Source organism: Podarcis melisellensis (genome assembly GCF_964234715.1).
Source record: "Podarcis melisellensis genome assembly, chromosome: 9".
Classification (NCBI taxonomy): domain Eukaryota; kingdom Metazoa; phylum Chordata; class Lepidosauria; order Squamata; family Lacertidae; genus Podarcis; species Podarcis melisellensis.
Genome location: NC_138541.1, coordinates 21,140,854 through 21,153,964, shown reverse-complemented (window position 1 = coordinate 21,153,964; position 13,111 = coordinate 21,140,854). Strand labels below are relative to the sequence as shown.

Sequence of the window (13,111 nt, the reverse complement as noted above, 5' to 3'; positions counted from 1 at the left end):
AGTTGGTGCTTGATGTACATTGCATTTATTTAGTCACAGTAGAAATTGTTATGACAGGTGGGATGTATTTGGAGGAAGAACATATGAGTGAAGAAAGCTGCCTTCTTCTGAGTCAGTGCATTGGCCCACCTACTTCAGTCAACAGTGACTAGCAGTGACTCTTCAGGGTTTCAGACAGGGACGTTCCCAATTCAGCTATGATCCCTATCTTTTCTAAAACACAGTGGCTCCAGACACTATCCATCGTGAAATTGAACCACACAATGCTTCTTACCTTTGGGACAGTTTAAAACATGGAGTACAATGGGTGCTCAAGAAGTTGGTTGGGTGTTTGCTAGGAGCACAGAATGCAAGGGTGAGGGACCCATGACCCTCCAGATCCTGCTAGATTCCAGTTCCCATCATCCCTGCCCACTGGCTGGGGCTGATGGGACTTGTAGCTTAACAGCATCTGGAGGACCACCGTTTCCTCATCCCTGACACAGCATCGGGCTTAAATGAGACACAATTGTCACTCTCATTGTGACATCCAGTCACCTGTCACTTTCCAAAGACACAGGCATGCTCAGAACATGCCTCCCCCCGATAGAATTTCTTAGCTCATTATACGTATTGATTTAGTATTGATTATGAATCCCCTGCCCATGAGAAACCACCATACATTCAACTTTTAGCTCAACCTGCAACAAAATGCCACATTGAGGAGCTCAGCCATCCAACCAGCGCTGTCCTTTTCTAGGATTCACCAATTCATTCTCCCTCTTTCCTTTTCTGTTTCCCCTCAAGAGAGCACTCCATGTCCTTTGGCAACTGAGCACGTTTAGTCTTCATTGGCTTGTTTTTTATCTCTCTCCCCCCACCCCACCCTCCTGGAGTCCTGCTAAGACTTTCTCCTTCTGCATGGATGCTTTGGGCTACATACAGATCAGAATGTAAGTTCATTATTACTGTATCTGAATGGCCACCCTAAGAAAGGTCTTCTTTGGCAACCGAAGAGAGTAAGGAACTATATATAATACGTACCAGTCTGTCGATGATGATCCATAACTTCATTTGGAAAGGCGCTGAAATTGTGAGAAATAATTGGACTTTTCAATAAGAATGTGAGAAGATTATCCACTTTCTCAGCAGAGGAAAACTTGGAAGCCTGTGTAGTGAGGAGGAGAGAAGAGAGCAGAGTAACGTGAGGGAAGGTGCACATTCATTTTATCATCCAAAAGCAATATACTGAACAAAAACAAGTTCATTTGGGGCATTTTACATCACTGAGGCTGGAAACAGTCAAAGGTTTGAGGTGGTTTGAGAAGACGGAAAATTTCCTAGATGGGTTTCAGGGATTACAATGGGCAGAAGATCTCACAGAAGATCACAGTTTCAAGAAAAATGTTTCTGCTTGTGAAGGACCTTCTGGTTACTAAAGCAGCAGCTGCAATCTTCTGTGGAAGAGGTCTTCTGATGCTGAGCCACCTACGCAAGTAGACTTCTCAGCTTCTGAAGGCTGCTCAGTGTCTGAATGGGCTCCTACTTCTTCTGAATGGTTTTGCTCCTTTCAAGAACACTATGAAATCCTGCCAAGCTTGCTTCCAGAGATGACAGTGGGATAAGTGGCTGCACTCTTATTATTATTAATTAAATTTGTATACCACCCTTCATCCATAGATCTCGGGGCAGTTCACAGCAGAAAAATACAAGATAAAAAAGCAAAATACATAATGAAAATGAAAGCAGAACAATAATCCCACAAACACATTTCAAAGTGTGTAGGATATCAATCATCCAAAGGCCTGGTTGAAGAGGAATGATTACATCTGGCCCCTAAAGGTGTACAATGAAGATGCTAGCTGAATCTCTCTGGCGAGAGCATTCCACAAACAGGGAACCTCTACGGAAAAGACCCATTTTCATGTTGCCACTCTCTGGACCTCGTGTAGAGGATGCACACAACAAAAGGCCTCAGATTATGATATCCACATCCAGATAGGTTCATGGGGAGAAAGGTGATCCTTGAGGTATTACAGCCCTGAGACATTTAAATAATAATAATAATAATAATAATAATAATAATAATAATAATAATAAATAGGACAAGGGTCGGCGGTTCGAATCCCCATGACGGAGCTCCCATTACTTGGTCCCTGCTCCTGCCCACCTAGCAGTTCGAAAGCACCTCAAAGTGCAAGTAGATTAATAGGTACTGCTCCGGCAGGAAGGTAAACGGCGTTTCCGTGCGCTGCTCTGGTTCGCCAGAAGTGGCTTATTCATGCTGGCCACATGACCTGGAAGCTGTACGCCGGCTCCCTCAGCCAATAAAGCAAGATGAGCCCCGCAACCCCAGAGTCGGCCACAACTGGACCTAATGGTCAGGGGGCCCTTTACCTTTAATAATAATAATAATAAATTTTTTTATTTATACCCTGCCCTCCCCAGTCAAGACCAGGCTCAGGGTGGCTAACACCAGGTATAAAACAATTGATTAAAATACAACTTAAAAACAAGATTAAAATACAACATTAAAATGCAGCCTCATTTCAGTAGAAACTCAAATAAAAAACCTTTTTGGGGATGAAAACATCAGCGCTCTCCACTGCAACATCTCCACGATTATTACTTTCAGCTCTGTACACCTGGATGCTGTCATTGGAGACCTGTCTCTGGATGCCTTTGCCTTGAATTGAGTGATCACCAGGGAGAGGCTTTCTTGGTAGTGGCGCCACAATTTGTACAACTCCTTCCCGTTATATGTTGGCACGGTATGGAGTTGGGTGGCATTTAGGTGCCAGGCAAAGTTGTATTTTCCAAGGGCATTTAAAACAGCTTTTAATAGTTTACTGGCTCCTGCGGTTTTATTATTGCCATTATGCTGTTGCTGTTTGGTGGTGTTTTATTGCTTGATTACGTATATTTTATTGTTTTAATCTGATGCCTTAAGAATCTAACCCAAAAGTCAGCGTAGAATTATTGCATTAAAGAAAGGAAATTACTCTAATTACACGAATTGGCTCTGAAAGGTCTGCATTGTTCTCTGTTTGCTGCCTTGAACTGTGCAAAAGCTGTGTCTCAGAGACCCTGGGCAATGTCATTTTCCAGGGTGCCTAAGATTTTATCTAGAATGGATGTCAAGTGCCAAGGAAATAACTCTCCCAGCCTTTTTGGATCTGACAACTGCATCCTAGGTACAATGAGCCCTCAGGCATATGGTTCACAGTCCGAATTGGAGAAAATACTTGGGAAGGATTGATGCTTGACTTGTAAACTATGCTATTATAAATTGGGCATAAAAAGCTACCTTCTACCTTGTCAGGATATTTGGCAACATCAATGGCTAATACATTTTCTGCTTTAAACATTTTCTAAAATCCAAAGAAAGCTCATCTTCTGTCCCTTAATTCTGGGGTTTTAAATTATTAATGCAATAACGATTTTACGAGGTGAGTAAACTCTGGAAGTTCCATTTTGCTTTCAGTTTATGGCAATGTACTTTTTAACAGAATAATAGTGTCCTTAAAAATGTGCGGTTGAAAGGAATTTACAACTGCCCTTAACCAAGTGCTAATAATGTAATGCATCATTTTTTATTAATCCTTTTGTTATGAACGTAATGCCTTAGGCGGTAGACATGGCAGATTTGTCACAGGAAAATGAGACTGTCTGAATTACAAACACAGCTATTATTTTTGTTCTTGCTTTGCAATTACGATATAGACATGTCAAGTGTACGCAGACTGGCCACTGTGGGACAAATGATATTTCAGGTCCTTTCCTCTCTTACAATAGATTTTCTTTTCCCATTACATGACATTGGCAGAGGCAGCCTGTGCACTACAGAAGCTTTATTCTCTATTATATGGTATGGCTGCACTCCTGAAGCGTAGAATAAGCTATCTGGATGGCAAATCATTTGCTGGATCAAACAGCTGCATGTGATTTGAATTATTGCTTTATAAAACAATTTGCACCTCCTAATATATTTTTTAAAAAACCCAAGCAGTTTGCATTAAAACAATACAAATGCGACAATATTCAATACAATTTGCTAAAATTAGATAAAAACAAAACACAACTGTTTCAAATAAAATTTATGAGTATAGCACACAAAAGCAGACATGTAGTAAGCTGACTGCATATGACCATTCATTGTTTTGCAAGAAGAGGATGGGATGGTGAGGTTGTTAACTACATTTGCTGTTGTGTTTCAATGATCCCTCCCTGCCCAATCAGGGGTGCTTTGCTTAAGATCTGGGTCATTCACACAGAGACAATGGCTTGAAACCTTAGTTTCCTATACCAATTAAACAAGGCTTATAGCAAATCTGCCTGGAAACAGATAGCAACTTGATGATTTACAACAGTACTGTAAAGGGGGGGGGGAGTATAATGATATCAATTCTGTCAAGCCACTGTCAGGAGAAACAAAACCAAGGTTATTTTCACAAATTGCCATACCAGGCCAAGATTACACAAATTTGTGTGTTCAGACCCAGAGACCTCCCCCCTAAATAAAGTCACACTTGACTCAACTTTTTGTTTTTGTTTTTGGCAGAATTTAGACCACAACTTTATTGATTACAGAAGGTGAGTGGTTGCATAGGCTCTGGTTCGACTAGCTCCCTGCACCCTTGCAGACAGCGCTGACGCAGGGTACCAGCATAGGTCAGCCAAGGATGAACACCTGGGTAGGCGAAAAGCCAGGAACAGACTATGTTCACCTCCCAGATGTCCCCCTGGACTCAGGCATGGGCACAACTCCCTCTTGGGGGTTGACCAAACCAGATGAGTCCCTGGATTCCTTTAACAGAATACCCTTCACATAGGGATGGCGAGACCATTCTCCCATCCCTATCACCTGAACCAGTGCCTATCCGGAACCTTACAAGTTGTGACGATTTGCTATGCGGCAGGTGAAACCCAAATGGCAACCGCCAACCAGCCAAGTGGGAGGGGTGGCTAACACCCCAGAGGACAGGATCACACTTCAAAACGACCTTGACAGATTAGAGAACTGGGCCAAAACAAACAAGATGAATTTTAACAGGGAGAAATGTAAAGTATTGCACTTGGGCAAAAAAAATGAGAGGCACATATACAAGATGGGTGACACCTGGCTTGAGAGCAGTACATGTGAAAAGGATCTAGGAGTCTTGGTTGACCACAAACTTGACATGAGCCAACAGTGTGACGCGGCAGCTAAAAAAGCCAATGCAATTCTGGGCTGCATCAATGGGAGTATAGCATCTAGATCAAGGGAAGTAATAGTGCCACTGTATTCTGCTCTGGTCAGACCTCACCTGGAGTACTGTGTCCAGTTCTGGGCACCACAGTTCAAGAAGGACACTGACAAACTGGAATGTGTCCAGAGGAGGGCAACCAAAATGGTCAAAGGCCTGGAAACGATGCCTTATGAGGAACGGCTAAGCGAGCTGGGCATGTTTAGCCTGGAGAAGAGGAGGTTAAGGGGTGATATGATAGCCATGTTCAAATATATAAAAGGATGTCACATAGAGGAGGGAGAAAGGTTGTTTTCTGCTGCTCCAGAGAAGCGGACACGGAGCAATGGATCCAAACTACAAGAAAGAAGATTCCACCTAAACATTAGGAAGAACTTCCTGACAGTAAGAGCTGTTCGACAGTGGAATTTGCTGCCAAGGAGTGTGGTGGAGTCTCCTTCTTTGGAGGTCTTTAAGCAGAGGCTTGACAGCCATATGCCAGGAGTGCTCTGATGGTGTTTCCTGCTTGGCAGGGGGTTGGACTCAATGGCCCTTGTGGTCTCTTCCAACTCTATGATTCTATGATTCTATGATTCTAAGTGGGGAAATTCCTGCTGTGCCCATGTCCCAATGACAGATGACACATGATGGCATAGCAAGGTCAATCACAAAATGCCCTAAAATTAGGGAGAGGTGTGTGGGTGTTCCAAATGCACGAGCTGAAAGAGAAGCTCTGGGTCACGTGCATGGGTATATATAGGTCCCTTGTATATAGGTCCCTCGATCCATTTAGACTGCACCCCATTGGCCAGATTGAACCCAACATCACAACACCAATCGGGTGTTGTGGCTGACCAATCTTACCCACCCACAACACAGGTAGTAGTCTCCAGGTCTCACCGCAACACGTGCCCTCTTTTAGGGACATGATTTAACAAACTGCAACAGACCGAGTGATCAAAAGATGAACAGATACTGAACAGCAAACTACATTCCCATGCACAGCACATTACAGTAGTCTTATTGTGTAGCTGTCCACATATGGACCACTGTGGGAAGGTTACCCCTATGCAAGAATGGACTTAGTTGGCGCAGCAACTTAAGTTGGTAATAGGTTACCTGGGCCTCTAGTAATGACAATGGATCTAGGAGCACGCCCATACTATGACCTGCTCCTTCAGTGCAATCCTGTCAGGACCTGGTACACATCATATATATGCATTGCAAGTGAATGTTTTTCACTGAAAACATATATTAATTAGTTGGACTTGGCCAATCTATCAATCGTAGATTTCAGATGTGAATTCTGTGACACTGGAACTGCCTGCTAAGGATGAACTTTCAGCTGAGACCATTTTAGTATAAGGCAGATTTCCCCAGTCTGGTTCCCCCCAGATATTTTAGAGTGTGATTCCCATCAATTCCACCCAGCACAGCTGACTCAAAAATGAATGCAATTGTAGTTCAAAACATCTGGAGGGCACCAGGATGGATAAGGCTGGTATGAACATTTCCTTATGCACTGACTAAGAATGACATAAAGATTTTCAAGAAAACTAACAAGCACATCAAATCCATGCACCCAGATTCTCCTCAACTAGACAAGCAGAGCATTTTAAAAAAAAGAATGACACTGTTATCCATCTTTCCACATCGGAGTCCTTGAAGTGTACATGTATTTGGAAAACCATGTCACAATATTATATGTCTAATGACGCTAAGCATATTTTTTTTAGAAGGTCAGAAACAGTAGATGATTTAGTGAGCCAGCAAAAAAAGGAAACGTTTTAAGATGCCAAATGTATCTGATCCACGGCAAAAAAATTAAAACAAAGCATGTTCCAAAGTTGGTCGGAGCATAATGGGAAGATGGTGAAAAGTGATGAATTAGCTGTGCACGAGGTAAATGCTGGTGGAAGAAAGAAATGCCGCCTGCTTGGCATCCATAAGCCACGCAGGCACTGAAGTATGACTCTGCTGATCCCTGCTAGTTCAGATGGCAGATTTGGGACTAGCAGGATCAGTGTGGGCAGCATAGTCCTAAGTTTGAACTGCAGGTAAAGCCTCCTGTGCCATTCAGTATGCTCATACTGGCCGTATTTCTCTGCCTACAAAATACAATGCTGCCTGCACAAGACACAAGTTGGCTTTTCTCCAGTAGGACTATGGGCAAAAAGACGACAGAGTCAGCATTATGAAAGCAGCCGAGCAACCCTGATGCTCTCCAGAAGTCTGATGTTAGACTGCTATTTTATTTTAAGGAAATCATGCTCCACTCCTCTTTAGCATGATCTTTCATGACATGAAAAACTACTACACAGTGATTCAATAATGATGTCAACCTCATTCTACATTCTCCAAAGGGCACTCAGCAAATTTTGCACACAGTGCCACTTGAAGCACTGATAATGCCAGCCTTGGTATGGGAAAGAAAGTTAGCATCCAGTTGCTTATCAGTAGGGGGAGAGGTGAGGCATCAGGGAAGTCAGGGCAGTGCAAATGCATCAGCAGGAGCACCACATTGGCTCTGCCAGTGTGTTTGCACTGCACTGACGGCACTGCCTTCTTAAGCCACCCTCTTTCCCTCCCAGTAAGCAACAGTGACCCATCTGCTGCGAAGCTAGCATAGCAGCTCCACCCCATTCAGAGAGCCACTTGTGATCCACTGATCACAGGGATATCAAAGATCTTTGGGACTCTTTATTTCTAAGCTTCAATAATTGGCCCTTTTCAACAGCTTGGGTGGTATCTGTGCCTTAGCTTCAGGACTCTGGATTATCAGGTGCAACAACAACAACAACAAAGATCACCACATAGATGGGCACATTGGGTATAGCAGAGGCTGTCAACATCTTGCCCTCCAGAAGCTGTTAAATGCCTTATTTATATCCAACCGTTTGGTCCAGAGCTCCCTAAAGCAGTGAACATATTAATACAAAATAAATAGACAATAAAAGTACAATAAAGATAACCAATCAGTCAAAACATCATTTATTTATTAAATCTGTATACCGCCTTCATCTGTAGATCACAGAGTGGTTCGCAACATAAAATTATAATATAAAAAACCACACACACACAAACACAGAATAAAAATAAGAACAAAAACAAACCAATAAACCAATAGGAATCCCCAAGAAGCTGGCAAGGCAGACAAGGTCAAGTAACACATTTTTTAAAAAAAATAACGTAAAATAGCAAAGTCACAAAATGCCAATCAATCACACTTAATATATGTTAAGAAAACCAATTAAATTTGTGGCAAGCAACAGAAAAAAGCTCCAGTCAAGCCATCCCTCTCTCTCAACTAGCTGATGCTTTGTAAACAATGTACTCAGATGTACTCCCTCCTCTCCTGTTTCTCACTTGGAGAGACAGGTTCAACCAATAAGCTGTCCCCCAGGGACAGAACCCAGTTTACTTTCCTGTTGCAACCAACTGACAAAATACCCATTAACCACACAATATAGTGACCATAGCATGAAGAAAAGTATGGAGAATCATACAAATCTGGCACACAGCACTCACTTTCCTCCCATCTCTCACCCAGGACTCCAATTTCTACCTACCCCATCCAGCATGGTTAATGTCAGGGAGGAGTCAAAGTCCAGAAACCTCTGGCAGGGATTCCATTGACCACCGCTGCCCTATAGATAGCCATTGGGGTCTAGCTGAAAGACTTCTAGACTTGGAATAGGGAGTCAAATCCTTGCTCAGTCTAGAAACTCACTGAGTGACCTCAAGACAGTCATCCGCCCTCAGTCTAATCTGTCAAACAGAATTGTTGTAAAAAAATACAGTGGTGGCGGCAGCAAGTTGTGTGTGAAGAGAACCCAACAATTGTTGTGCTGAGTTAATGGAGAGGGAAGGAAAGATAGCAATTTAATAAATAAAACAAACAAGAAGTGTGGGTCCTGCGTACACACTTTCAGAGGGATAAGCCTTATTCTTGCTGTTATGTCAAGGTTGTGATTGATTTCAGTTCTTAAACCAATTGCTTATTATAAATAAGCACTGTTGAGTCAGGAGGAACAAATGTTTCAAATCTGGGAAGCATCCTGCATGTTTATAGCATTGGACAGACAACAACAAACAGCAGCTAAGCAACAACAATATATTTTTTGTTGGCGAGATGTTATGCCTAGGCCTGTTATCAACTAGTTTCATCACTGTGGCTTCTTATTGATCCATTCTCATTATTCTTATTAGATCAACGTATGGCATTTACAACACAATGTACATTCTCTTATCTCATATTGGCTCATCTCCTCCCACCTTCCTTTTATTAACTTTTAACACTGCAATCATCCTTACCTGACAAGCAAAGACTATTGGATCAGCCACTTTTTGAAGAATGCTTTCAATCTCCTCAACGGCTGTGTAGTATTCAATCTGTGTCGAAGCTTTAATGACTCCCTCACAGTAGACATTTACGTTTACAAAGCCAGCAGGAAAATCTTATAAAAGAGAAATAAAAAGCACAGAGGATAATAAGAGGACAGAGAAAAAGAGAAGGATCATCACCACCAACACTTTTCCACCCATCAAGTACAATGAATACAATTCACTGGCAGGAGACATTTGGGTCATACAAATTATCATACCCTCTGGCTTCACCTATTTAACTGTTACATGTATCAATGTGGTCAGTGCATTGTCCCACAAGCAAGATATAGGCCATGTTCGCACCATACATTTAAAGCACTATGACACTACTTTTGTACTCCTCCAATCATTCTGTCTGCCCAAGCATTCCAACTTGCCAGATGGAAAGATCCCCCTTTGCACTGTTTTGGAGAGTCTCCTGACCAACCCCCAGAGCCAATGGGGTTGGGGCTTGGGGGAAGGAAATGGGGGGGGGAGCCCTGTTGCACAAGCAGAAGTCCTTGTGCTGGGCTTCTGCTGATGGGGTTTGTTAGCTGAACGCTGCGCTCTGTTTACAGGGAGAGGTTGCCAGACCTGTTGAGCCTCAACAGCATCTCACAGGTAATGCGAGCAGCACAGAAACAGAGGAAGTTTGGGGACGACTGCGGTGTTATTATTTGCTGCCTTTACACGTAGTACATGAAATGAATCACAGTGACTCAAAGTGTAAAGGGAAGTTTTTAATGTTTCATTATGTTTTTGTATATGCTGGAAGTCGCCCAGAGTGGCTAGGGTAACCCAGTCAGATGGGTGGGGTACAAATATTACTATTGCTACTACTACTTCACCCAATGAATTCCGAGTGCTGCAGCTTGTCAATGGTGCTAAGTCCCCCATTCCCCATACTGAGTTTCCTGTGAAGAGGGATTGGAAATTGTAGGTCTGAAAGGGGACTACAGTGGTACCTCAGGTTACATATGCTTCAGGTTACAGACTCCGCTAACCCAGAAATAGTACCTTGGGTTAAGAACTTTGCTTCAGGATGAGAACAGAAATCGTGCGGCGGCGCGGCAGCAGCAGGAGACCCCATTAGCTAAAGTGGTGATTCAGGTTGAAAACATTTTCAGGTTAAGAACTGACCTCCAGAACAAATTAAGTACTTAACCTGAGGTACCACTGTAGGGGCCTCTGAACAATTTTCAGTAGCCTTAATAAACTCCAGGTCCCAGAATTCCAAGTGGAAAGCCATGGTACTTTAAAGTGGTATCATGCTGCTTTAAATGTATAGTGCAAATGTGGCCATAGTAAGGCAGCCTTCACAAACTCCAGATGTTTTGGACTATAGCCCTCCAGCCACTCAACTTATGCTTGCCAGGGCTGATGGAAGTTGTAGTTCAAATGTCTGGAAGACTGGGTTGGTGAAGGATTGTAACTAGTTCTTTTCTTTATTCTTTTAATCTCTGCTGCATTGTGACATGAATGTTTGTGTTTTCATTTCCTGTATCTTTTAAAATTCTATTTCAAAATAAAATCCTATGTTTAAAAAGAAAAGGAGCCTAGTACAATACAGTGGTACCTCGGGTTAAGAACTTAATTCATTCTGGAGGTCCGTTCTTAACCTGAAACTGTTCTTAACATGAAGCACCACTTTAGCTAATGGGGCCTCCCACTGCCGCCGCACGATTTCTGTTCTCATCCAGAAGCAAAGTTCTTAGCTTGAGGTACTATTTCTAGGTTAGCGGAGTCTGTAACCTGAAGCGTCTGTAACCTGAGGTACCACTGTATAACTTTTTTTTAGTGGTTTCATATACTGGATAAGGATCTAATAGCTTATATTTTAGCTGTACTTATCTGTTTGGTACAACAACTACAGGAATGTCAATCACATAACCTTGGCAGCATGCATGATTGCCTGAATATTTTGGGAGAGGAAAGCATCAAGGCACATCATTTTATTGTATATAGCCACAGGCTAACCTATAGCTCAGTGGTAGAGCACATGCATGCAAAAGGTATCTCAATTCCTGGTATCTCCAGGTAGGGCTTGCAAGTATTCCAGTCCGAAAGCCGGGAGAGACAGTGCCAATCAATATCTCCTACAGAAAGCATGATACTGTTTATTTATTATTAAATCCATATCCCACCCTTCCTCCTAAAAGATCCCAGACTAATTATTAGGGGGCTGGGGGCAAGGATGCCAATAGATGCCTTGATCCCTTGCCATTAGATCTTATTCATCTGAGTCACTCACTATTACATTTAAGCATAATTGACCTCTGCAAACCAGATGCAAGGGTCAAACAGCAGGAGAGAACTGTTGCCTTTATACTGTAAACTTCCCAGAAGCACCTGGCTGGACTACAAGATGTACTTTTAATTGTGTCTAATAAGAGCTTCTTTTAGCAGTTGGCCACCTAACATAGATGAAGTGTACCACCTATTTTCTTCTGTCAAATGTTTGGGAGGGTATCATCAACAATGCCAATAGGACTTCCCAAGACATGGTATTATTATTGCATAAAAATTATATATGTATTGCTCCATATGCAAATTAGAGCCCACTTTTGTGGATGGCATAAATTGGGGGTCGCACACAAGGAATAACATGTCTTAGAGAGAGAATGGCAACAGGTAAAGAAATATCTTTTCCAAACCAGAAAAGCCTTGATCTGTTCACTTTCTGCCTGGCACATAAGCTGTTCAAGGTACAAGAGGCTTTAAAACATGCAAGGAACTCAAGATTCATGAGCTGCAAAGCAGTTGCACAGAAACTGGGGTGGAGTGGATCATGAGGATGAATGCGTTCTTTCATATCTCAAATCCAAGGACAGCCCAAAGCATTTTGCTGCCTGGGGTGAAGGAGAAATATGATGCCACACATCCTTCCCTGTACAGAAACTGACCAGATTAGTTTCTTCAACACTGGTGACAGGGCAATGTTCTCCTCTGCACTTGAGGGCAGCAGACTGTTTTAGGGGACATGCTGTCTGGGGTGGCTGCCTCATGGTGTCTAACAGTAGGGCTGGCCCTGCTGAAGTTCAAGCACTGGTAGCATTTTGAATTTCTCTTTTGAGGGGGAGGGTTATCATTGTTTGGGAAGAGAAGTACAAATGGTGCAAAAGAAGAAAAATGGTTGAAGATTTCAATATGAATAATTGTCAGGCGAAAGACCAGAAAGTGGTGGGGAGATACCCAAGCGACTTTCTGTAAAGCAAGAGAACATATTGCTAAGATTCATATAGTAATAAGAGAATATGTGCATCCACATTTTATAGAGGGAATAGATTGAGAATAGCAGTCTGTGACTAATCAATGACATTTTAAAAGACTGCCACCTGCCATTTTATCACATATAAACAACCCAATAAATCCAGTTTCTCATAAGCCCTGTGTTTTTATGTCTGTGCATTAATAAAATAGCACCCTGCATTCAAAACTCATGGATCAGGATCACCACAAAGCGGTGCTTTGAAATTGGTACAAATTTGTGTTTTATTCTTTTAATTTGCTTTATGATGTGAAACAGCTATACACCTTTGCAA

The 13,111-nt window shown here is 42.4% G+C and overlaps 1 protein-coding gene across 1 annotated transcript in view; it reads right to left on the bottom strand.

Moving 5' to 3' along the window:
- Positions 1-13,111, bottom strand: part of BANK1 (B cell scaffold protein with ankyrin repeats 1) — a 172,865-nt gene that overhangs the window by 99,878 nt on the left and 59,876 nt on the right. Inside the window, exons 5-6 of the mRNA XM_081924246.1 lie at positions 9,519-9,661; positions 1,024-1,147 (exon numbers count right to left, since the gene is read on the bottom strand). Of these exons, the coding sequence (XP_081780372.1) occupies positions 1,024-1,147; positions 9,519-9,661 (267 nt within the window). The remainder of the gene's footprint in view (positions 1-1,023; positions 1,148-9,518; positions 9,662-13,111) is intronic.